This window comes from Salvelinus fontinalis, chromosome 14 (genome assembly GCF_029448725.1).
Source record: "Salvelinus fontinalis isolate EN_2023a chromosome 14, ASM2944872v1, whole genome shotgun sequence".
NCBI lineage: Eukaryota > Metazoa > Chordata > Actinopteri > Salmoniformes > Salmonidae > Salvelinus > Salvelinus fontinalis.
Window position 1 is genome coordinate 32,450,411 of NC_074678.1, and position 25,769 is coordinate 32,476,179.

The 25,769-nt window shown below is 43.7% G+C and overlaps 1 protein-coding gene across 3 annotated transcripts in view; it reads right to left on the reverse strand.

The window, feature by feature from the left end:
* dot1l (DOT1-like histone H3K79 methyltransferase) overlaps positions 1 to 21,540 on the reverse strand; it is a 30,211-nt gene extending 8,671 nt beyond the window's left edge. Inside the window, exons 1-23 of one of the 3 annotated variants that reach the window (XM_055861384.1) lie at positions 21,040 to 21,540; positions 11,110 to 11,153; positions 10,915 to 10,989; positions 10,440 to 10,503; positions 10,019 to 10,247; positions 9,784 to 9,878; positions 9,613 to 9,675; positions 9,458 to 9,513; positions 9,236 to 9,318; positions 8,740 to 8,808; positions 5,489 to 5,595; positions 4,607 to 4,648; positions 4,351 to 4,437; positions 4,017 to 4,239; positions 3,757 to 3,870; positions 3,558 to 3,649; positions 3,168 to 3,269; positions 2,920 to 3,057; positions 2,661 to 2,786; positions 2,075 to 2,490; positions 714 to 819; positions 445 to 594; positions 50 to 92 (exon numbers count right to left, since the gene is read on the reverse strand). In XM_055861384.1, coding sequence (XP_055717359.1) covers positions 50 to 92; positions 445 to 594; positions 714 to 819; positions 2,075 to 2,490; positions 2,661 to 2,786; positions 2,920 to 3,057; positions 3,168 to 3,269; positions 3,558 to 3,649; positions 3,757 to 3,870; positions 4,017 to 4,239; positions 4,351 to 4,437; positions 4,607 to 4,648; positions 5,489 to 5,595; positions 8,740 to 8,808; positions 9,236 to 9,318; positions 9,458 to 9,513; positions 9,613 to 9,675; positions 9,784 to 9,878; positions 10,019 to 10,247; positions 10,440 to 10,503; positions 10,915 to 10,989; positions 11,110 to 11,153; positions 21,040 to 21,120 — 2,605 coding nt within the window. In that variant the 5' untranslated portion in view covers positions 21,121 to 21,540. The remainder of the gene's footprint in view (positions 1 to 49; positions 93 to 444; positions 595 to 713; positions 820 to 2,074; positions 2,491 to 2,660; positions 2,787 to 2,919; positions 3,058 to 3,167; positions 3,270 to 3,557; positions 3,650 to 3,756; positions 3,871 to 4,016; positions 4,240 to 4,350; positions 4,438 to 4,606; positions 4,649 to 5,488; positions 5,596 to 8,739; positions 8,809 to 9,235; positions 9,319 to 9,457; positions 9,514 to 9,612; positions 9,676 to 9,783; positions 9,879 to 10,018; positions 10,248 to 10,439; positions 10,504 to 10,914; positions 10,990 to 11,109; positions 11,154 to 21,039) is intronic. The other 2 variants (XM_055861385.1, XM_055861386.1) reach the window with 2 other exon arrangements.
* Positions 21,541 to 25,769: the final 4,229 nt, after the last annotated feature.

A 25,769-nucleotide genomic window follows, 5' to 3' on the forward strand; every position in this document is an offset into this window, starting at 1 on the left:
ATGAGATCAATACGGTAAATAAGGTAATAGTGTATTTGGGACTGCTTACCGTTGGTCTGGCCTGTCTGGGACACAGGGCTCGGTGTGCTCCTCTACAAAAACAAACACGGAGCACTTGAATCAACACAGTGGTTTATTACAGGAAACATGACCGTACTACCCAGTCAGAAATCTACCTGTAGCCCTGCCATTCTCTAAGCCAGTGGTTCCCAAAGTCAGTCAGCCTTTCAACTTACCCTGGAAAGTTGTAATCATAGAATGCACAAGGTGCAACTTCGAAATTGGATAGTGAATCAACAGTTTTCCTCGTGTCATGTCAGTCATTGCAGACCTTCGTGAGCTACAGTATTTATAACTTCAGAAATATCCAGATCAACTGTCCAGAGTGAAAAAGTTTGGGAACCACTGCTCTAAGCCAGAGTTATAGGAGACATATGTACCCACCAGTCTCTCTGCTCGGCTGGGCAGCACCACACTGGCCAGGGGGATGCTAACGGGGAGTTTGCTGGGGTGCACCGTGCTGAGGGGGATACTGATGGGCAGGCTGGTGATGGCGTCACCCTGACCCCCTGCTGGACTCTTCTCCTTACCCCCCTGGACATCACACATACACAGACACACGGGAGGACCAGTCAGACAGACTGAGTACATACTGTGTGTGAGTCAACAGGGTAGGCTGTGTGTCAGTGTGTGGACAGAGGACAGACAGTTACCCTCTCAGCACTCCTGGGTGTGTTGTTCTGCTGACTGTCTGATGAGTTGGGAGACAGGCAGCTCAGTTTAGCGCCTAGTGGAGAGGTGATGGCGCCCATATCCCCCCTGCAGGAGTAGAAAAACAGTCAGGAATACTGTCCTCAACAAACATGGAACACATCTCCATGTTTTCAGGACAATCTACTATGTCAGTCTGTTGATAACTAACCTGAGACTAGAGTCCTGCATCGGGTCGGATACCCACGGTTCCTCGCGGTTGATCCGCAAAAAAAAAAAAAAAAAATCAGCTGGCGGGTGGAATGAAAACATTCTTTCAACCAGCGGGTCGGCTCGCGGTTCAGAACAATTATACTGCGTTTAACGTTTTAAATAAAGATAATATTTTTGGGAAGCTTGTTCTGTTAAATTGTGTCTTGTGAATTCAATTAGGCTATGTTAGTGGTGAAGCAGACATAGCCTAGGCTACCAGCCACGCAGCGAGAGAGTGGAGCAGGAACTGTCCATTTGTTGTGTGGTGCTGAAACGTTCCTAATTTGTCCACGTGCAGAGCTTATGTTCCCTTCTGCCGCACAACGATACATTGGCTAGTTTATTTTCCCGGACTCCTAGCTCACGGGAAAATGGTTAACGTATCAGGAGAAATAAAAAGGTTAAGATGAATACACCATCGTGGAAACAGGTGCTGCACAAGTGAAATCCTCGGTTTTGGAGTCATTGTGGACAAGGAGGACAACAACCCAGTAGATGGATGCACAGCCTGCAAAAGTGCAAGCAGGTGTTTGTTAACAATAATTCAGTTAATTGTCAGTTAATTATTACAATAATTCAGGCTTTCGTGCATTTAGACCATATACGCAGGAAAAGTTACACCTGTGCGGCTGGTAAAAGTTTGAGTAGCCAATAGCCTACTAAATAAATGTAGCCTATTTGATTCTGGGAAATGTTCATTTAAGTTTCAATTCAACTACTTGATTATCGAAACAATATTGAACGTAAAGGTATTGTTGTGTTGGCAATAGACTTACATTAGATAAGGAATAAGGAGGTTACTTAGAAAGCTCTTTTTCAAAGTGATTTGAGTTGTCAATGTGCCGCATCGCATTCTGCATAGTTTCCATTTTTAATAGACATAAATAGACACAAATGAATTCATGCAGGGAATGGGAATAGTCTACAACTCTGTTAGTTGTCGATGTTATTTTGGCGGGTCACGGATCGCTTCTCGGAACAATTCTACGCGGATGGGTCAGGTTGCGGAGAAAAATCTGTCCTGATGCCGGATATCGGGTGAGGCTCCGAATTGATGTGGCCAGCGCGGGGTGGGTGCGGCTCCAAAAAACGGACCCGTGCAGGACTCTACCTGAGACCAGTGAAGCCCAAGCCTCTGAAGTGTGCAGTACTAGAGTCCTGGTTCAGGTGTCTGCGCAGGGCGATCTTGGCTGGGGAGAAGCGGGTGTAGTCAGGGAGGGGGTGACCCAGCTGCCTGTGCCGGGCGTCCGGGGTGGGGGGCACGATCTCGTGGTCAGGCGAGATGGGCAGGTAGCGGGAGAGGAGCTCTCCCTTGGTGCCCCTCCTGTCGAAGCAGGGCGAGGCGGTGCCATTGATGGACAGCTCGGGGCTGAGGCCGGCCACGACCAGGCTCAGTTTGGGGGTGTCGTGGTCCAGGGTAGGGCGAGGGAGGCCCTTTCGGTAAGGGGAACCCTCACAGGGACTGTAGGACTTGAGCTGGAGCAGCTCCTGTTGTCTCTGACTCTTCTCCAGCTCCACGATGCTGATCTGAGAACCAACACCAGGGGGAGCCGTTACACAAGGTAAGGAATAGGAACATCACTTTGCTAACAAAAACTATGCTTCACAACAACAGTAGATGACCAATTCCTCCACTGTTTCTAAGTTTGTCGGTAGAGATAGGTGGAAGAGAGAGGAAGGGGCACAGAGGTGTGTACCTGTAGCTCGAGACAGTGCCGCTGTTTTTCAGAGATCTGTCTACGTAGGGCCTGCTTCTCCTTCAGCAGACTCTCAAGACACAGAGAGCTCCAGTCCAGCGTTAGCTCTTCACACCGAGACTTCAACTGAAACAGACCGTTATAGTTAGTGAGTTACAAGTCTCTGGCTATATGTCTGACAGAATGCCCAACACGCAGATCAACCCCACTGTGAAAATGGCCAGAGAGATGGCACCCAGGAGTAGCGAGGTTGTCTCACCAGGAACAGGCTGTGGTCCCTCAGCTCAATCATGTCTCTCTCCAGCTGCTTGGTCTGCTCCTTCAGCTGATGGTTGTGGGCTGAGATCTCCTTCTGGGCCTGCAGCAGGTCCTCCACAGTTAGGGCCTTCACTCCCAGCTGAGGGGAACACAGAGACAGGGTAAGACGTTTGGCGATCGAGTAACTCCCAACATTGGCTTCTCATTACCAGCTGGTTTCATTAGACATTCACCACGTTATCTGCCTACCTCATCCAGTTTGGTGTGGAAGAGGCCTTTGATCTTCTCTTTATGGGTCTGACACACAGTCTGCAGCTGCTCCGCCTGCCCAGAGAGCTCTCTGTGTTTTAGCTGCAGAGGTGGAGGAAAGATGGAGGAAGAGGGAAAGAGTAACACAAGAGAAAAGGGAAAGGTTTAGAGGTTGAGACTAAAGCAGAAGCAACATTCCCAGGGGGTTAGTCTCCTTCAACATGACTGATAAAGGGAGGGTTGAGAGCTGAAGTATGAGCCTGAGGGAGTGAATCTGAATGCAGTAATTTATGATATCATCTATTACTCTTTAACGAGGAGGCGATACTGTTGTCACATGGATTATTCGCATTTACAAGATGGATTGAGTGATTTGGACATTCTATTTACCTTCTCCTGCTCCAGGACTTGCTGCAGGTGATTGCGGTACTGAGGTGTCTTCATGTAGGTCATGAACTGGAGGTACTGAACTTTAATGTTGTCTGTGGGGGGAGAGACACAGAGAGGACTGGCCTTCAGCTCTGCTGGCTGTGACTAATAGACAGGTCTGTGTGATAAAGAAGGGTGGGGTCAGGGTAGCGAGGCTCACCTAGAAGCTGTTGTAGGCCAGGAGGAGTGGGGCCCAGCAGCAGTTGCCCAGACGCATAGTGCTGAACTTTGGGAGGTAGCTGGTAGAAGGGACTTTGAGGTGACCTGTATGCATCTGTAGAAACAACAAGTCAACTAAACAAACATGGACCAAAATGAAGTTTAAGGCTAAATAAACACAAATGCACAATGGTATATGGACTCAGCCCTGAGTAGGAGTGTGTGTGTGTGTGTGTGTGTGAGAGTGAGCAGGTGGCTCACCCTGGGGGGGTGCTGCAGAGATGGTCTTGGCGTGCAGCAGCTCCAGGGCACTCTGGCTCTTCTTGCTCTTGCATTCGGCTGTGGTCACGGCAGCCTTCTTGGGACGCCCGCGCTTCCGAGCGCTCAGCTTGCGGCCTTTGCTGAGGAGTTTGGCGCGGCGGGGTTTGGGTGACGCCTTCACGACTGCCAATAGCCCCGGTTGCTCATCCTCCCCGCAGGAATCCTGAGACACACACAGGGAGAGGCCAGCGTGAAAACAAACCAAAGATAGAGTGGTGATCTCATCGGGAGAAGAACTGAGCATAGAGACGTGAAAGACAATAAAGGGACTTACCTTGTGCTCCTTTGCCTTGGTTGGGGTGGTATTCTTATTGTCTTTACTATTCTTTTCTTGTCGACGCCTAGCTGCTTCTTGCTCCTCCTAAAACACATGGGAACATCTTAGTGTTGTTTCACCATGTGAATAGTTCAGGAGGGCATATAAACTGGGTGTAACTGCAAAGACAAACCGGAAGTGACTAAGATTGTCATTATACATACTCTGTGGGCAACATGGAATACAGTGACCAAAGGAACAAAATGGAGCTTACCCTGAGTTTAGGATTTTTGAGACTATGAAAATAGTTTTCAAGCTGAAAAAGAAAAGAAAATATCAAGTACTGCACATGGACACAGAGCCGTAGACAGCAGAGGTCACTCTCCCCTCTCGCTCTTTAGTGCAGTCACCTTGTGTGACACTATCCATAAGCCCTCCAACACGTGCATGTGAGTGGGGGGGTACAGAAACAATGCAGCGATGACCTCACCGTTTCCACTGCCTCAAGTGAATGGAAACATTCAAAACAGCCAGTTGTTCCACTTGCGCTTTAAAGACATGAGAACCGTCTCATTGCTTGAATGCGCAAGTGAAACAACTGGCTAAGTTTTTAAGCAGACTGTTATGGGCCGGTATAGACAAGTATCAAAACGAAACATATTCAAACGAGAGAAAATTCTAGGTTATATTGGCAAAATATGCCCCCCACAACAGACTGGCAGTTAGGCTAACTGTTTGCAAAAAAAGTACTAAGTCTTGTTTTCAGTGTTTCTAAACAAGTTGAAAACACTCATGGAACAACATGTAGTAGGAATGCTGGTTGCTCCATCACCTGTCGCTGTACCACATCTCCTCTGTCCACTGCAGGGCTATACCAGCAGTTGCAGTTGTTTCCTGCAGGGATATGGCCGACTAAACATGTTCTGAGTACTGCTACCGTACGCATTGTCAGAAAATATCACGTGGGTTTGTTATTTACCATGGTATTTGATACACATACAGAATAAGGACAGATGAACTGATGGAGACCTTTGAAGCGTGGGCCATTCATTCAGTTCAAGGTTACCCTTCTTTAAATGGAGCAACTGCCATTGCAACATTGTGTGTGGGACAGAGAAGACGTTTTGTGAGTATAAAAGAGGAGAGCAGGACTCACTATGGTGCGGTCTATTGTATGCAGGTAGTAGGAAACTGGCTTCCCTGTCCAGGACACTGAACCCCTCAACGGAGACAGCTCAACGACTCTCATTATTGTGCCAATGTCTATAGGGAGAAACAAAGGAAATCAACTAAATGTTTTAGTTCATTGAAATACACACTAAGATATGTTGTCCAAGGGCCACCCACCAAAAACTCTCTCAGAAAAGGTGTTGTGTCCCAGGTAGGAAGCGAAAATGGAAAATGTCAACATCATTTGGTAACAGTTTATTTGGACAGTCCATCTGTAGATGCTCTACAACTTCAGACTATCAGGAGCCTCTCCCAAGTCCCCAACAACTGGATGGTTTGGTTCTCATAGGAAATGGAGCGAGACATTAACAAAGCCACACTCCATCTTAACTCCTCCATATTTACTGAATTGGTTGAACGGTGCAGAAGAGAACCTCCCCAGACAGTCTTTTCTTCTTATCATCAAGACCAGTATGTAGGGGATTTACACAGAACCAAAATATACAATGCAACATGCAACAATGTCAACGATTTGACTGAGTTACAGTTCATATAAGGAAATCAGTCAATTGAAATAAATTCATTATGCCCTAATCTATGGATTTCACATGATGGGCAATACAGATATGCATCGGTTGGTCACAGATACCTTAAAAAAAAGGTAGGATCAGAAAACCAGTCAGTATCTGGTGTGACCACCATTTGACTCATGCAGCCCGACAGTTGATGAGGCTGTTGATTGTGGCCTGTGGAATGTAGTCCAACTCCTATTCAATGGCTGTGAGAAGTTGCTCGATATGGGCGGGAACTGGAACACGCTGTCGTACACGTCGATCCAGAACATCCCAAACATGCTCAATGGGTGACATGTCTGGTCAGTACAGGCCATGGAAGAAGTGGGACATTTAGTACAGATCCTTGCGACATGGGGCCATGCATTATTATGCTGAAACATGAGGTGATGACGGCGGAGTGCTCACCCACACGACACCATACACGCCGTCTGCCATCTGCTCTTCACAATGAAACAGGGATTCATCGTGAAGAGCACACTTCTCCAGCATGCCATCGAAGGTGAGCATTTGCCAACTGAAGTCGGTTACGACACCTAACTGCAGTCAGGTCAAGACCCTGTTGAGGAAGACGTGCACGCAGATGAGCTTCCCTGAGAAAGATTCTGACAATTTGTGCAGAATTTGTTCTTTGGTTGTGCAAACCCACAGTTTCATCCGCTGTCCGGGTGGCTGGTCTCAGACGATCCCGTAGGTGAAGAAGCCGGATGTGGAGGTCCTGGCCTGGAGTGGTTACACATGGTCTGCGGTTAAGGTCGGTTGGACGTACTGCCAAATTCTCTAAAACGATGTTGGAGGCGGTTTATGGTAAAGATATGAACATTAAATGATCTGGCAACAGCTGTGGTGGCCATTCCTGCAGTCAGTACGCCAATTGCATGTTCCCTCAAGCCTTGAGATCTGTGGGTTGTGTGACAAAACTGCACATTTTAGAGTGGCCTTTTATTGTCCCCAGCACAAGGTGTACCTGTGTAATAATCATGCTGTTTATTCAGCCTCACCTGTCAGGTAGGTAGATTATCTTGGCAAATGACAAATGCTCACTAACAGGGATGTTACCTTTTCAGTATAGTTTAAAGCGTTTCTTTTATGCCTGCTACATTCGGATAGACTATCAGTAACATTTCAACTAACTATGTACTAACCCTGATCCTAACAAGAAGTTGCTTATCAACAGATAGTTTGTTATTGGTATGACCATCTGTAGAGCATCTACAGAAGGACTATCCGGACTATCCAAATAATGTGTGACCCATCATTTTGTGTTCTCCAACTTATACAAGTTGCACATTAATTAAATATTATAAATCAAAAAGGGTAGCATTTTGAAATAATAGTGCATTTTGGGTCATTTGGGTAAACCTCAACATGATGTTTCCATGTTATATCTTGGATAGAAATTGTTACACTCGTTACGTAAACTTCTGTTGTCCATGCTTGCAGAAAGAAAACGCATGCACCGGACAAATTCCCAAATAATACAAGAAGCTGTTGAAACAGACTAAATAGATTTTTCTCAGATGTCAGAACATCGCTTTATTTAGTTGTCGAGACCTTGATTGTTTTGAGAGCTGTGCTAGCTAGCAAACGTTGTGCCTTCTTTAGTTCGGCTAGCAGGCGAAAGCAATGATGGCCCTTGTAGGCTAAATACCACTGCCAAAACATCATCTATTAACTGAGAAAACCACTGTACATGGTTAAAACATACATTATACATGCAAAAGTATGTGGTAACCCCTTCAAATTAGTGGATTCGGCTATTTCAGCCACACTTGTTGCTGACAGATATATAAAATTGAGCTCACAGCCATACAATCTTCATAGACAAACATTGGCAGTAGAATGGCCTTACTGAAGAGCTCAGTGACTTTCAACGTGGCACCGTCATAGGATGCCACCTTTACAACAAGTCAGTTCTCAAATTTCTGCCAGGCTAGAGCTGCCCCGGTCAACTTTAAGTGCTGTTATTGTGACGTGGAAACGTCTAGGAGCAACAACGGCTCAGCCACAAAGTGGTAGGCCACACAAGCTTACAGAATGAGACAGCAGAGTGCTGAAGCGCGGTAACATCGTCTGTCCTCAGTTGCAAAACTCACTACCGACTTCAAAACTGCCTCTGGAAGCAACATCGGCAAATTAATTGTTCGTTGGGAGCTTCACGAAATAGGTTTCCATGGCCGAGTAGCCGCACACAAGCCTAAGATCACTATGCGCAATGCCAAGCGCGTGGTGTAAAGAAGAGTGGAGGCTGTTATAGCAGCAAAAGGTGGACCAACTCCATATTAATGTCCATGATTGTGTTATGAGATGTTCGACGAGCAGGTGTTCACATACTTTTGGTCATGCAGTGTATTTCCTCATCTCGGTCAGTGAAGGCAACGTCTATTTGAGCTGGCGAAACGAAAAACACCGGTGTGCAACAAATGTAACTAAGGTTAAACATAGCAACGTCGGAACGTTGCAAGGGAAATGACCCAAGATGCGCTATAATTGATGCTAAATATTTCAACTATGATTAAAAAGAAAAAATATAGGTGCAACTTTTAGTTTTGAATCAGACATTGTTCATGTTAATAACATTATTTACATAGTTCTGTTGACTTTTCTGCAGTTCCATTTCCGGGGTCTGCCCTGAACATAAACTTGTTCCATGATGAAGACTTACCACTCAAGTTTCGACTGTTGATTCGAAAATTTAGAGGTGCAAAAGGTTTTGATGATACAATTTTCGCACCTAAGAGAGAGAGAAAAAATATGAACTTTTCATGAAGGCACTTCACAAAAGGTTGTTTGAAATTGACAGATTAAAAGTAAACAATACAAACACTGATCTATAATGAGTCCCAGATCAAACCATTGATCTGTGTGTGTCTGCTATACATTATCAATGGTAGCATAGATCATAGATCCTCTCATATCTGTCTTTTAAAAGACGGGGTCATGTGGAGGAGAGGTCACACAGCTGAGGGGTCAGAGGTGAAGTGCGTGGAGTTGACACAGCTGCCATTAGCTACAGCATGTTACCCTCTCTCTTGTTATCACTAATGAAAGCAGCTGAACGAATAACATATTGAAATGATCCCAGGTTCTTCATTTGCTATAACAACAATATGGTAGGGTGTCCTTGACACTGGGTAACAAAAGGGCCATTTTCTACCTACCTTCCTTCATGTTAGCAAAGCGCTCCTTCAGCTGGTGATCCACTTCTGGACCAAAGGCAAAGTTGTTCACAAAAATAACACTGCTAGACAAACGGGGAACAGGAGAAAAGGGGGAAGAGGAAGAAAAAGATTCAGAGTTGAAGCTGTGCTGATGTTTCTTTTCATGTTCAGATGTGTGTAAATACACAGTGGTATCATCCAGTGTACATAGAGATAACGCACCTTGTGTTGGCGATCCTGTCCTTCCACACTTCAGACAGGAAATCCCCCCTCTCCAGCTTTAAAACAAAATAAAGAGGAACATGAGTTGCACATCGATTACTCAGGGACAATTTCTGAGTGACACACGTCTGTCATGACAACAGAATACCACATACCGTGTAGTCCCCGTGTTTCTTCCCATACCACTTCATCCACCTCTTAAATTCTTTATCCATAGACTGAAAGGCAAACCGCAAACATTACAGTCTTTCTAAAATCTGTTCCTTCTCCGTTGACTGTCAATCATCAAGATAACCAAGACTCTTAAGCTAGATGTGGGAACTTACCTCAGCATAAGTGGCTGGAATGTCTGCCTTCTCCACACCAAAGTAGTGTTTACAGTTCGTTGCTGCGGCAACCTGCAGCACCACTTGTCCCACCCCTGCAATTACAGATAATTGCGAGTCAAAAATAGCACCAACCTGCTTATTTAGACACATCCCACATCAACACACAGAGACACACATTAAGACTGGTTATCTCATTCAGAAGTAAACATTGACATCGTAAACAAACACAGACCGCTGCCGAGGTCTACGAAGGTGTCATCCTCCATCATCTCCATCTCGTTGATGATCTGGGCCACCAGGTCAAAGGAGGTCTCGCCGTACACCTCGGGGGAGAAGGGCTCATAGTTGTTGAGCTTCTCGGGGTCCGTGACCGAGTGGTTATACACCTGCTGCAGGATGTGTCTGAGCAGCCCATTGGACGGCCGCTTGTTCAACTTCAGGGGCGGAGTTGTTCCTTTCCACTGTGACACACATACGGGAGAAGAGGTTTAGAATCAGTATATTACATAGCTAGGATAGAAACATATTGCTGGGCTGAAGTGAGCTAGGTTTTACCCTCGGTGACAATACGTCTACAAGAAAGACGTCTGCTTGAATTAATGTGTGGACAAATAAGCTTTCGACGCAACTCATCTGGAGACATTCCAACTCACCAGCTGGTGGATGCTGTCGATGGCTCTATTGTATTTGTCACAAAGTCTCTGCATACTCTCGAAGCTGTAACAACACACATAGAAATAAAATCAACATTGTATGACAAGAAACCAATAGCCCATGACTTTGTTTGTGCTGATGTTTGTGAGCTTGTCCAGCACCCTGGACACAGGAATGCTAATTGCATAAAAGTTTGCCATCCCTCTACGAGACTCCTTCTCATCTCTTTTGGGCTGCTGCCACGGGAAACAAAAATATTCCTAAATTAACATCGCTGCCATTAATATCTTAATTACCTTCTGGGAATAATTATCCTTCAAATGTAAAGTGGAGGGGAGGTCCATTTGGTTCATACTCTGGATGTCTAAGTGTTATGTTACTATGGTGTTTGACTGTGACTACAGGTGCTCTGTTAGACTGTGCTTCAGAGCAGCATCATTATCCTTGTTCCTCATCGTCTGACCCTCGGCTCACCTCTTGGTGTCGTAGTCGATGAGGACATAGTTCTCCATGGCCAGCTTAAGGTCTGGGATCTCCTCACACACCCACCTGAGAACAATGGTCAACACATGGTTCACTTTGATCTAGTAGTCTAACTCAGTCAAGAAGTGCAGTCACTCACTGCACCATGCTTTTGAGATTGATAGGAGAAAGGTGCTAGTTACTTACCGAATGGTCTCAATGATTTCATGAGCAGCATCGTGGTGTTTGTCCTGGAGACAGATAAGTGAACACAGGAGATAAGCGAGATTAAGTACTCTCAGGACGATTTGTTTATGCAAAAAGCATTTCTTGACAGCCAATAAAAATACTGACTTACTACAGTATATAACAGACTGGCAGTAGCCAAAAGCTAAATACTGATATCCCAAAAATGTACACAAATATGCTAAGAGCTACCAACACGAGTTCAGACAGCCGGGTCAGATAAGGCCAGCAGCACTCAATGACTTAATAATCCACACACAGCGCAAACCATAGTAGTTATGACTGCCAGCATAACAATTCAGGAGACACCACTGAGTGTATCACTGTTATCAAGCAGACATTCTCTAACTGGATGTGGTCTGGGAGACTGTGAGCATGTGAAGCACTCTGTCACTTAAGATTGCTGGGTTTTGTCAGAGCACTGCTGCAGCATGAGAGGAACTGCAGGATTTCAGTCACACTGGCTGCTGGCAGCCTGAGCTGACCCAGTGACCCACTTTCTGTGTCCTGCTCCAGCGCGGGGCCTGGGAGGGGCTTGGCGTGAGGGAACGAAGGAGGGTGGGAGTGAGGGAAGAAGGTAGAGAGCGACCTCTAGCCAGCCAGGCCCAGCTGCTTTCAGCTGGACTGGTATTGGAACAGTAGCAGCCTCCAGTTACTAGGCTCAGCGCTTCCCGCTAAATAGCACCACAACTCCCGCCATGGCACCGCTGCCAATAACACCAGGCCTGAGATTATAGCACCACAGAGGATATGAAATAAAATCTCCCGCCACAAGGGAGGCAAAGCGTTTCACAAGAGGAGCAAACGCTGCTATGAATAGCCTAGTAATGCAACCATCACAGAATACATGCAGCCAAAACGAGGGTTAACGCGCTAGACCCAGACTGACAGCAGTGTGTGCGTGAGTGTGCGGAGGCGGCGAGAGGGGGGTGTTCCTGCCGCTCACACAGACGGCACGCAGCAACACCCACTGTGGTGCTAAAAATAAACTCTGGCTGAGAGAAAGAGAGCGTGTGGCACATGAGATAGGAGCTCTCAGCCAATCCCACACGCTCTCTTCTCCTCCGCTCCTCCTGACCCCCTGCTGTGGGCACACGACGGAACTGACGCACCCACCCACTCCCTCCCTCCCCCTCTCTTTCACGCTCTCTCCACCTCACCATGACACACAGCCGGACAGCCGGGCATAACGCCTGCTTCACTACGCATTAGTAACGGCCAATAATCAAATAACTAACCGTGTGCAACAGTGATATCATTACCACAGAGAAAGATAACTAACTCCATCAAAACGCTGCCTGTCCTAGAGCATGGTGACAGGCTTCTATAGCGTTGGACTATGGTCCAGTGACTTATTGTCCTTATCAGTATCCGTTTTCACCCGCATGTTATTCAGTAGGTGAGGGAGGCAGGTGGAACTGCCTTATACATGCCTGTCTTCTTTATCCTATTCACTGATAACAACACAGGTCACATGGTTTGTCTAAGGAGGGATTGGCTTGTTACAAAGTTGAACTTCAAACACACTTGAGAGGAACACATGAACACCATTAGCTAGGCTATCGACAACACAAACTAGGCAAGATGACATTGATTCAAATAGTGTCTTGTTTAAAGGCATTCTGGCTTTAGTTAAAGCACCAAGAAAAAACCCCGAACAAAGGCCTCTGCAGCAGAAGAGGTGTACTTCATATGGAAGCAGTTACGGATGATTTAAATCTGCAGATGGTGACTGGGTGTGTGAGAGAAAGAGTATTCAGGCATGTGGTGGTAACAGCTTCGACGTGGGGAGACACGCAGGCAGCATATATTGCAACTCTGTTGTTGTTCACTGCACAACACAAGAGCACAGTGTGCGTTGTTTATCTGTGGGTGAATGGGGCCATTTGGGTTGCACTTCGGGAGTCAGAAGTGCTGATGTATCTTTTGTGGTGGAGAGCAGTGGGCAGCATTATTAATACAACTTCATCTGAATAGTGACATATTGCACAGTAACATACTCATGGAAATTAAGTAGTCTGCTCAAGCGTTATTACAGTGACAGTCCTCTTCCATAGATCAAATTGTGCAAAAATAGCCACAATGAAACATCAAGGGCATGTGGTTTGCAGACCTAAGTGTTTTGTAATCCTAGTCTTATTTAACGCCCCTTCATGTCCTCAAAGTGCATATTGAGGAATTGTCTAGGAGGTCCTTATTGAAAACAGTGCTGGGACGCCACACATACAGATAATGAGCACTGGCTGCCTCGTTACTCAGTGCAGGACATGCCTATGACATTTAAGTCTATATTTATGATATCAAGACACCAACTTCGACAGAATAACTGAGGCACCAGCAGCTCTAAACAGTTTGCAAAATGCCTTTTCCTGAGAAACGGCCAGTCATGCAACAGTGCTCTTATCGGTCTCTGGCGTAATGGAGTGAAGTCAGCCGAGTCCAACTGTGGAGGATTGCGTCAGCAGCAGCACTGCCTAGTTCCTGTACTCTGACGTAAAGGAGCATTACCCAGTGTGACACTACAGATCCCAAACAGACAACACTCCGCCATGCTGTTCTGAGAAATTCTGTTTCAGGTTATTCATTTTTTTTATAGCACAGTTTCACCCAAATTTACTATAAAATGAGAAATACACCTGAAACACACTTGAAGCCACCAGAGAAACCACAACCATTTAATCTGCTTCCATTTCTGTTATCGCCTGTACAATCTGCTAAACTTTAGCATTTAGCTAAAGGATATGTTCAAGGCATGCTGCACATGCAAGGTCTAAAAACACAAAAATCTGCCAGCAAATGTGTTGTTGGAGTTGTACTAGGGCCCTAACTAGGATAAATATTTTCAACATATGTTCTATCTAGTAAGTTCAACATAGGTTAAAATATTTTTAACTATATTGATGCAAAATCTAAAGAAGCTTGGTAATGGTCCAAGGGCTGGGTGATATGGCCAAAATACCACATCTTGGTGTAAAAAACATTTTGGACGGTAAGATGGTATTTGACAGTATTTTATGTTTTTGATTAATAAAAGTTCTACATTTGCTTTATGAGTAGTGTGTGGCCCTAGGGTGGCGACACATATATTCTAAGTGATTTCAATGGGTCTTTCTCCATTCTGATTGTTTTAGACTGTTCAATTCAACTTCAACCAACATGTATTTTCAGCATTGTCATACATTTCTGCATTTCAGGCACTCATTTGAGATCATTTCCACACTGCTACCTAGGGCTGCACGAGGGCAAACAATAAAGGCCTTATTTTTAAGCAAATGTTGTTTACTTGCAAATTAGATCAAAAAACTTGGATGAACTGTTGGAATCATGGAAATAGAATGTTTATTCCAATTCTATAGTTAGAATATAAATAGTTGGCATTTTGAATACAGTGTTTGACATGACAACGAATGAAAATGCCAAGGAGGAGTTATTGTGACAGGGTAGGAACCAAAGTGTTGATAAGTGTTAACTAGGGGACCCTATAATTTTTGGCTACATTTAATGTTCTCTCTTAGATTCTTCATGTAGCTAACATTCGTGCTTAATGTATTCCTCTTTGATTAGAAAGATACTGTTGCACAAACAAAATACTGATTTAGGTTAACACCATCACTGGTATTATCAGACTGTATAGCTAATTACGTTTGCTCTAATTACATTTGACTCAAGTAGTGAAGTAAACTATAAAAATGGAAGTTACATCACATTTAACAAACCAAAAATTCCAATAGCATTATAGAAGGTAAAGTAAAAACCCAAACCGGTCCGTGTATCAATACCGGTATATCGTAAGATACGGTATACCGCCCAACCCTACATGGTGCCAACATCATAAAGAACACTCAGCATTGATTCATTGTTTTTAATCAACTGTTTTTAAATCTTCCCAGGATCCCCAGTCTGCAAAAGCTTTAAAAAACCCATGGAATGCAATAGACTATTGTCCACATTCAACCTACCCTACAGGTTTATTCAGTGGCATTTGAATCTAACAACCGAAACGTAGCCTAGTCCTCCATATATTCTTCAAGCTATATAGGCTATTTCTGGATGCCAAAAGAGTTGTAATCAGTACTCAGTCTAACACACCCTTGCTGCTGGCTGTTAGTAGTCGCCTCTGCACTAAAACATGTTTGAGGAGACTAAACTTCGTTAGCAATATTGTATTGGGTGTTCACGTTTATGTTCGTGACTAGGTTCCAAGTTAAACTCTTTCAGCTAATTCCCTGAATTTGCTGCACTGGTTTCAAAATTGGGATGGATATTTGTGATCAAACAATTTGAGACACACGTGGGAGTGACATGGGATGGTATATCCCTAATTTTCATTGTTTTCTTGTGACCCAGTGAAAAAGCTAAATATATCCATAGTGGGTGCAGACTTTTGCCATCCACAACTTGCCTTTTGAAACACAAATATAAGGAACTACAGTTATGGGGAATTATGTATCGTACCTTCTATGCAGTTGCAAATTATAGCTTCTGATGTGGTCATTCTTCCTATTGGCACAGAAGGTGCTTTGTCCCATGAATGCAGGGGTGTAATAATTCATCCAAACAAGTTGCAAAACGGTTCAAGCCCAGTCGCCAGCTATCCCCCAGATTCCCAAAGAGTGTGTAATAACAGGAACAGTAGACGTCATTAAAGGCAGTGACCGCCAGGCAGAGCCATTTTCATTTGGATTCCAGCTAGCTGACTAAATTCAACTCCATGGTGAAGGAAGTTTCTAATAATCTTTGTGAAATTCAGCTCCGACTACATCTATTCGCCCAAGGTCAATACTTTCAATATATTATATTATGAAATGCATACCCTGTACCTAGGTTTGTCCTCTGTAGTTGCGTGCCTTTGTTAGCTGGAATTCATACTTTTTAATAAAACGTTAAATCAAATACAGCCAATAAATGTTTCCTTGTTGACATTCATGCTAAGTTGCCATCTTAGAGCAACAGCAATGATGAAACAGTAGGTGGTTGTATTTGATTAACATTTTATTAAAAAGTATGATTTCAGCAAACAAAGAAAGGCATCTAAATACAGAGGACCAACATAAGTAAAGGGAAATACTTTTGATCTTGTAGTCAGAGCTGAATTCCACAAAGCCTGGTCTCTGATCAACTCTGTTGGTGGAGTTCATCAGAAACTTCCTTCACCATTGTGTTGAGTTTAGTCACCTATAGTCTAGCTAGCTACTACAGTGGCTGTAATTTTTCTGCACAAGATTTTGCTAAACAAATTCCCTTCTTTTTGTATAGCTAACGTTACATTGCTGAAAGTTTTGGCAAAATTAAATGCATACATGAGTTGAATTCCACGTAATTGCAAATGAGGGGGGATTCCAGTAGTTGAAAAAGTACCCAATTGTCATACTTGAATAAAAGTACAGATACCTTAATAGAAAATTACTCAAGTAAACGGGAGTCACGCAGTAAAATACTACTGGAGTAAAAGTCTAAAAGTATTTCATTTGAAATATACTTAAGTATCAAAAGTAAAAGTAATTTCAAAAATATACTTAAATATCAAAGTAAAAGTATAAACCATTTCACCACTTCATTAAGTCAGGATTCCTATTTGACTCAGCCATGCCTCCTTGCCCAGCCAACATTTCCTCATCTCCCACCCCTTCTAATGAGATTATCCCCAATGCTTCTCCCTCTTTTTCCCCTGACCCACTACAAAGTTTCTCCCTGCAGGCAGTCACTGAGTCCAAGGTGCTAAAGGAGCTCCTGAAACTTGACCCCCAAAAAACATCTGGGTCAGATGGTTTAGACCCTTTCTTCTTTAAGGTTGCTGCCCCTATCATCGCCAAGCCTATATCCAACCTTTTTAACCTGTCTCTCCTCTCTGGGGAGGTTCCCATTGCTGGAAGGCAGCCAATGTTCATGATTTATTTAAAGGGGGAGATCAAGCTGATCCTAACTGTTATAGGCCTATTTCTATTTTGCCCTGTTTATCAAAAGTGTTGGAAAAACTTGCCAATAATCAACTGACTGGACTTCTTGATGTCTATAGTATTCTCTCTGGTATGCAATCTGGTTTCCGCTCCGGTTATAGATGTGTCACTGCAACCTAAAAGGTCCTAAATTATGTCACCATTGCCCTTGATACTAAGCAATGTTGTGCTGCTATTTTTTATTGACTTGGCCAAAGCTTTTGATACGATAGTCCATTCTATTCTTGTGGGCTGGCTAAGGAGTATTGGTGTCTCTGAGGGATCTGGTTTGCTAACTACCTCTCTCAAAGAGTGCAGTGTATAAAGTATAAATTCAGACAATCTGCTGTCTCAGCCACTGCCAGTCACCAAGGGAGTACCCCAAGGCTCAATCCTAGGCCCAATGCTCTTCTCAATTTACATCAACAACATAGCTCAGGCAGATGATAGTCCCTCCTCGGATGTTGTGTTAAACGCTCTACAACAAGCTTTCTCTACCCTTAACCTTGTTCTGAACACCTCCAAAACAAAGGTAATGTGGTTTGGTAAGAAGAATGCCCCTCTCCCCAAAGGTGTGACTACTACTTCTGAGGATTTAGAGCTTGAGGTAATCACCTCATACAAGTACTTGGGAGTATGGCTAGACGGCACACTGTCCTCCTCTCAGCACATATCCAAGCTGCAGGCTAAAGTTAAATCTAGACTTGGTTTCATCTATCGTAATCGCTACACTTTCACCCCAGCTGCCAAACTAACCCTGATTCAAATGCCCATCCTACCCATGCTAGACAAAATGTATAGATCGGCAGGTAAGGGTGTTCTCGAGCGGCTAGATGTTCTTTACCATTCGGCCATCAGATTTGCCATCAATGCTCCTTATAGGACACATCACTGCACTCTATACTTCTCTGTAAACTGGTCTTCCCTGTATACCCGTCGCAAGACCCACTGGTTGTTGCTTATTTATAAAACTCTCTTACACGGAACCCAAACCGGCTGCGCGCGTGCGCCATCGTGCATAAATGTATTTTGTCCCCCTACACCAAACGCAGGTTAAAATATCAAAAAACTCTGAACCAATTACATTAAATTTGGGAACAGGTCAGAAAGCATTAAACATTTAGGGCAATTTAGCTAGTTAGCTTGCTAGCTAATTTGTCATATTAAGCTAGCTTGCTGTTGCTAGCTAATTTGTCCTGGGATATAAACATTGAGTTGTGCATTTCAGGTAAAATAACAAGGTCCTCTACTCCGAAAATTAATTCACACATTAAACCGTCAACCAAATCATTTTTTGCCATGCTGTCATTGTAAATAAGAATTTGTTCTTAACTGACATGCCTAGTTAAATAAAGGTTCAATAAAAAATATTCCTTATATTAGAGAAACCAGACAGCACGATTTTTATTTATATTTTTTTAATTTATGGATAGTTAGGGGCACACTCCAACACTCAAGACATAATTTACAAATGAAGCATCTGTTTAGTGAGTCCACCAAATCAGAAGCAGTAGGGATAACAAGGGTTGTTTTCTTGATAATTTTGTGAATTGGACCATTTTCATGTCCTGTTGAGCATTTAAGTACTTTTGGGTGTCAGGGAAAATGTATCGAGTAAAAAGTACATTATTTTCTTTAGGAATGTAACGCTAGTGGATTAAAATTAAAAGTTGTCAAAAATATAAATTGGAAAGTAAAGTACTAGTAAAGTAAAGTACTTAAGTACTTTAACAATACACCACTTGGGGTCTCACTAAAAACATCCCACAGTCTGACCCACACGTAAAAAAGATGACTTGCTAGCTAACATAAATACATGGCTAGTAGTTAGCAAAGAAACTTACTGGTAACCAACCCATTTTTATGCATGTACTAGTAAGTAGGTCAGGTGCTAAAGTTTGCGAGCTAGCTAATGTTTGTTAAATGTTTAACGTTACATGCTGACCACACCGCTCGTGCTGGGTGCGTGAGCATTGCAAAATAAATATACACATACATGTTATTCAATCATTGCACCCACACTGCTCACGAGCATCTGCGTCACCAGCCGCTAAAATAGAACCTGGTTCTATTTGTGACACTGCAAGTCCCGCCTCCCCCATCTCCTCATTGGTTTTTAGGAGCACATACCCACGTGCCATCTCCTCATTGGTTTTTAGGACTATATACCTACATAGGTGATTGAAACAGGAATTGAGGTACACACTCCAGTCAGTAGTGGTAATGCACTTTAAAGTTAGTTGCCAACTGCCATATTTAGTCCAAAAAGCAGCAGCAGCAGCTGCTTGAAGGAGGAGAGATTACTAGAAACGAACTTGGTTTACCCTTTTATCTGTGGGTTAATTGTCTGAGTAGAGGACCTTTTTCTGTTAAATAACTATGTTTATATCTCAGGACAAATTCGCTAGCAATAGCAAGCTAGCTAAATGGGCAAATATTTAATGCTTTTCAACCTGTCCCCAAATTAATATAGTTGGTTCAGAGTTCGTTTTGATATTTTAACCTGTGTGTCCTGATCGCGTCTGTGGGTGGACAAAATCAACATGCACGCGTTATACGCGCGGTCTGGTCAGCATTTTAGACAGATTTATAACGAGAGTTACATAAAACTGTTAAAGCTAATGACCTAACGTGGAATGTCAGCTAGACTTATGAAAACAAGGAACCGAAGGAACCGATGTAGTTAGCTAAGTGTGCAATGTTTCTCGTGTGATTTGTGAAATCCTCCTATCTAATGATTTGTGTACACTAACGTAAACTCACCCCATTCCGTACAAATGTGCGCAACCGCAACATTCAAACGAGGCTACAAAGACAACTAATGGGACTGCAGCGACTGTGTTGACTTCAAAATCGGGGGTGTGAACTAGGTTTCTATTCAAGCGTTGATCGACATGGTAATGGCTCTATAGTATTGGAGAAAAGTTGAAAAAAACAGACTCTCCGTTACATCGTGGCGTGTCATGTCGTAACGTACAGCACGCATAAAGCAACTATTTCTGTCTTACAATCTCTCTCCACCAGGTGTAGCACTTCTCATCCTTTAAAAACAAGAAATGGATAGTGACGGGGGGATACCTAGTCATTTTTTGCGTTATCATTGTATGCGATCATCATTCTCAAAGCCTCTGTTAACTTCTAAGATCAATTTAGCACAGCCCTAAAAACCCGATTCAAATTCGACACAAACCTTCAAATAGGTATGTAATCACACATTATATGAACTCTTTATAGTGTTTTATTTACATTTTAGAGGCAATAAGGTGATAAGTTGGACAGATCGAGTGAAAAAAAAGCCATTTTCCCACACGACATCTCTCCTCACATTCACGCATTAGTTTCGCTTCCCCACCTGCCATTTTTAAAAAGACCCCACGGGGTTCATGCCTGCTTGAATTATGCAGAAACGGGCAGTGTTTAGGTCATGTAATTGATTCTGTTGGAAAGGGGAGAAATTGTGCTTTATAATGGTATTGACATTACAGGTGATCTGGAAGCATTACGTTTTTGGGGCGTTAAAATAAGGGCAATTGTACGGACCAAGGCGGTGTACGAGTTTACGTTACTATAGTAACGTTAATTAGCCTTGGTTTTAGGTTCAGTATGTAGCCACATTAGCCTATCCCACTTAGTGGATGGATAACGTTATACCGTAATGCAATATCTACTTTCACTCCACGTGCACATTTGTCGCTTCTGGAAATGCTCCGAAAATGTATTATCTACACTGTATGCTAACTCAGTGGTGGTAAACTGGTGGGCCGTCTGTCTGACCTGCATGGCTTGCCTTGGCTTAGTAAGTAACCTTAGCTAGCAAGCGGATCATTAGCTAGTAGCTACCGTTAGCGAATTAACGTTAGCTAGCAACATTACATAGATTAATAAATCCAGTACTGACTTGGTTGCCCAAGTTATACGTTAGCTGGTAAATTGTTTGGTCTGATTAAATACTTACGTATACTGGTAACGGCCACGGATAGCCAGCAGCTTCGGCTCCAACCGGCGACTTCAGCTTGAGTTCTAGCTTTTCTCCCATTCTACACTTTCTCCTGCGTTTGCTACGGTGGTAGGCTGGCTATGCTTGCTAGTTTAGTGAGCTAGCTACTACAATGTGATCATGTTGTCAGAAAAATAATCTTAAGACAATATACAAAATGTCGATTATTGTAATGGAGTGAAGTAGTGCACGCCCCTTGTAGTCCGACTTTCAAATATTTCCGTTTGATTTTAATCAATTTATTTCAAAAATAAATGTTCATGCCGAGCGGCTACTACACCTCGTCCTCGGCAGTACAGCCGCCATCTTGCTCCGCTCGGCGTGAAAAAAAAAGTCAAAGCGGCCTCTACCAAAGTGACAACGTCAGGGAGGGGGGACTCGGAGCTTGTGAAGTATACGGTTACCTGGAGTGTACAACCGGATTGTTACATTTCGAACGGTGACCATGACGAAAACAACGAGTCATTATCTTATGTAAGACAGTTTGAATTGGGATTTCCCGGGAGCAATAACGGCCAACTGGCGGGAAATACAGTGAGTAATCAAGTAAAATGGTCACAGTGAATTACGAAAGTAATGTTTTTGTTGTTATGGAGCAGAGGGGCAGACTTCTAAGTAGTTTGCGTTCCTTATTTCATGTTCAGAGGTGGTGATGGATCTTGTACAAGAGACACACTCAATTGGGTGCAATCCCACTTCTAACACCAGTGTTTTAAATTAGGGTGGGTGGTGGTGGGGAAGGCTCAACCATGGTCCCTGTCACCAAAGATTACTGTATCTGTGCTGTCACTGCAAATTATGCCAAGAGGTCCTATGTTGCTTGACTTCAGGCATTGTAAGGTTCTACACAAATGCCTATAGGCATCCCTCTGCTGCCACCAGTGTAGCAAACTAATGTAGAGAGAGGGAATGCTGTAGTTCAGGGACCCCCAGGGGTTCCCCAGGCGCTGCCCCCCCAAGAAAATTTGTTTACATCCCAGTTAGTGAGCATTTCTCCTTTGCCAAGAGAATCCATCCACGTGACAGGTGTGGCATATGAAGACGCTGATTAAACAGCATGATCATTACACAGGTGCACCTTGTGCTGGGGACAATCAATAAATAAATCAAATGTAGTTATAAAGCCCTAGTTATAAACACACGGTCTCAATGGGGATAGCTGAGCTGACTACACTGACTGTGTTAGTGGCAGACTCCATTAAGCTGGCAGGCTGGGTAACAGCCTGCTGCCTGGCCTGCACCCGATCTCATTGTGGCGTTAGAGCCCTGTCCATGTCGATAGATAAGATGAGAGCATCCCTCCAGCTAGGATGGAGTCCGTCCCTCAGCAGGCCAGGTTTGATGGTTCCAGAAAGAGGACCAATTATCTAAAAAAATCTATATTTTGGGAGGGGTAGAAAACAGTTTAACCAGCGATTGAGTAGTGAGACTCTGCTGTAGAGCTCATCACTCCCCCTAATTGCGAGGGGGTCAGAGACAATTACTCGATGCCGACACATCTTTCTAGCTAATTTACACGCTGAAGCTATGTTGCACATGGTGACCTATGACAATCATCCTAACATTGTTGGTGCCGACACGGATTACAATATCCCTATACTCTCTACGCTTGCCAGTTTTAGCCTTAGCCAGCACCCTCTTTAGATTAACCTTTACGTCGGTAGCACTGCCCCCTGGTAAATAGTGTATGATCGCTGGATAATCCTTTTTAAGTCTAATATTGTGGGTAATGGAGTCACCAATGACTAAGGTTTTCAATTTGTCAGAGCTAATGGTGGGAGGCTTCTGTGGGTCAGATCACGTAACGGGTGAAGGAGAGACCTGAGAAGGCTCGGCCTCTGACTCTTTGCTGAATGGGGACAACCAGTTGAAAGTTTTTGGTCGGCTGAATGACCAACATCGGTTGAGCATGCTGACAAGTATTTCTTTCCAGAAGCCTTGAGAAAATTGTCCGACTGCGGGTACTATGCAGGGGGATTTATACTACTATCTGTACTTACTGGTGGCACAGACACTTTCATTCTTTCCTGCACTTGCATAACGATTGCATCTGAAGGTCACTCAAATGTGCAGTTGTGTCACAACACAATGCCACAGATGTCTCAAGATGAGAGTGCGTGCAATTGGCATGCTGACTACAGGAATGTCCACCAGGGCTGTTGCCAAAGAATTGAATATTAATTTCTCTACCATAAGCCGCCTCCATTTTAGAGAATTTGGCAGTACGTCCAAAAGGCCTTATAACCGCAGACCACGTGTGCCCAGGACCTCCACATCTGGCTGCTTCACTTGTTGGACCCGGACAGCTGATGAAACTGTGGGGTTGCACAACCAATCAATCAAATTTATTTATAAAGCCCTTCTTACAGGGAAGCTCATCTGCATGCTCGTCGTCCTCATCAGGGTCTTGACCTGACTGCAGTTTGGCATCGTAACCGACTTCAGTTGGCAAATGCTCACCTTCGATGGCTGCTGGAGAAGTATGCTCTTCACGGATGAATCCCGGTTTCAACTGTACCGGGCAGATGGCAGACAGCATGTATGGGTGAGCGTTTTGCTGATAATGTTGTGAACAGAGTGCCCCATGGTAGCGGTGGGGCTACGGTATAGGGAGGCATAAGCTATGGACAACAAGCACAATTGCAATTTGAATGCAGAGATACCGTGACAAGATCCAGAGGCCCATTGTCATGCCATTCACCTGCCGACATCATCTCATGTTTCAGCATGATAATGCACAGCGCCATGTCCCAAGGATCTGAACACTATTCCTGGAAGCTGAACATGTCCCAGTTCTTTCATGTCCTGCATGCTCAGACATGTCACCCATTGAGCATGTTTGGGATGCTCTTGATTGTGTACGACAGCGTGTTCCAGTTCCTGCCAATATCCAGCAACTTTGCACAGCCATTGAAGAGGAGTGGGACAGCATTCCACAGGCCACATTCATCTGCCTAAACAAACCCTATGCAAAGGATGTCCCGCCGCATGAGGCAAATGGTGGTCACACCAGATATAGACTGTTCTGATCAAAACTAAGAGAAACTTCAGTCCTCATGACCTTGTGGACATCGATGACATCGCCCCAAGGAACTCTTGGCTAATGGGGCGTGTGGTGGAGGTTTTGCCAGGGGCCAATGGTCTTGTCCAGAGTGTCATGGTTAAGACCAAAACCAATATCTTAGAGACCTAACAATAAACTCTGTCTGCTCCTTGAGGCGGCGGAGTGAGACACACACACACAGTGCTCCATCTTTGAATCATGTGCACCTCTGATTCTTTGATGTCGTAGTCATACTTTTTTGGACGTCAAACTTTTGACATTTTCTGGAAGTTGAACACTTCAACTCAGACTGAGATCTATGGGCTCTTTTCATATATGGGACCTTGTATATAGCTATGAACTGTAATAGTGCTCTGGTATAGAATGTTTTGTGTATTGGCTCTATGTTTGAATATTAAGTAATTGTTGTGCATTCAGTGCAGTTAACAATTAGGGGTCGGTATGTTAGAGCCGATTTGGACATATTTGTATAAGACAGAACATACAGAGCTCCATGTACATTTGTGCAATATATTAAATATGAATGTATATGAAATATTCGGTGCGTACCTTTATGATTTATATTTACCTGATTGAGATATATTCATTTGTTGTTAGTTTTTGGCCCCCCCTCTTGCCCATTCATTGTACTGTGGTAAGTGTGTTAGGATAAAGGCAGGAAGTTGGGCCTTCGGGGGGAGGAGTCCTAGCTAGACTTGGGAGCAGTATTGTCTTTTGACCATACAGACATTCAAACAGGTCATATTATGTATTTTCCATGTCAAGTAATCTCTGCTTTAAGTTGATTGGAGAATCATTTTTTAAATTAGATATGAATAAACCTTTTTGTTGCACCATATCCCTGGATCTCATTGAATGTTTTGGCCGTTTGGAAACCTTGAGTGTGGACTGTATGCATACGAAACAACCCCTCTTCAGGCGAGGGCAGTGGCTATGGTAAAGAGGAAAGGAAGCCACTACACACGTCCCTCCCTTTTTTCTTTTAAAGGTATCTGTGACCAACCGATGCATATCTGTATTCCCAGTCCAGAAATCCATAGATTAGGGCCTAACGAATTCATTTCAATTGACTGATTTCCTGTAACTCTATGAAAAATCTTTGAAATTGTTGCATGTTTATTTTTGTTCAGTGTAGTTTTGCCCGTATTAAGTATGAGTTTTAAATCAGTAAGGGCTTCCTGCACAACTGCAAAATCAGACTGTAGCCTTGTCACAGCCAGGTCAGCAGTCGGGGCGTTTGAGTACATAAGTATGATACGCATATAATAATTATATATATTTTTAAACAGATTGACCAATAGAATTGTATATATAGTGAAAAGAGCAGGTCCTGCGGAACACCTTTATGTACTTCAAGAAATTCTGACTTAAACCCATCAATCACAATGGCCCGAGTTCTGACACTAAGATGAACAGGTGTCAGAGTTCAGGCCAATCGAGGACAACTGGTATAATAAAATGGCATGATCAACAGTACTGTAGGCCTACAGTATTCCCTATGGGACCTTCAGGGACCATTTCTTCTTTCAACCTTTTTGACAGCCTCTGCTTAAGACTCTCTGAACTGCCCTTACTGTTTCATGTTCTCTTCCACAGTTACAACACATTGCCCCTTGTTTATTCT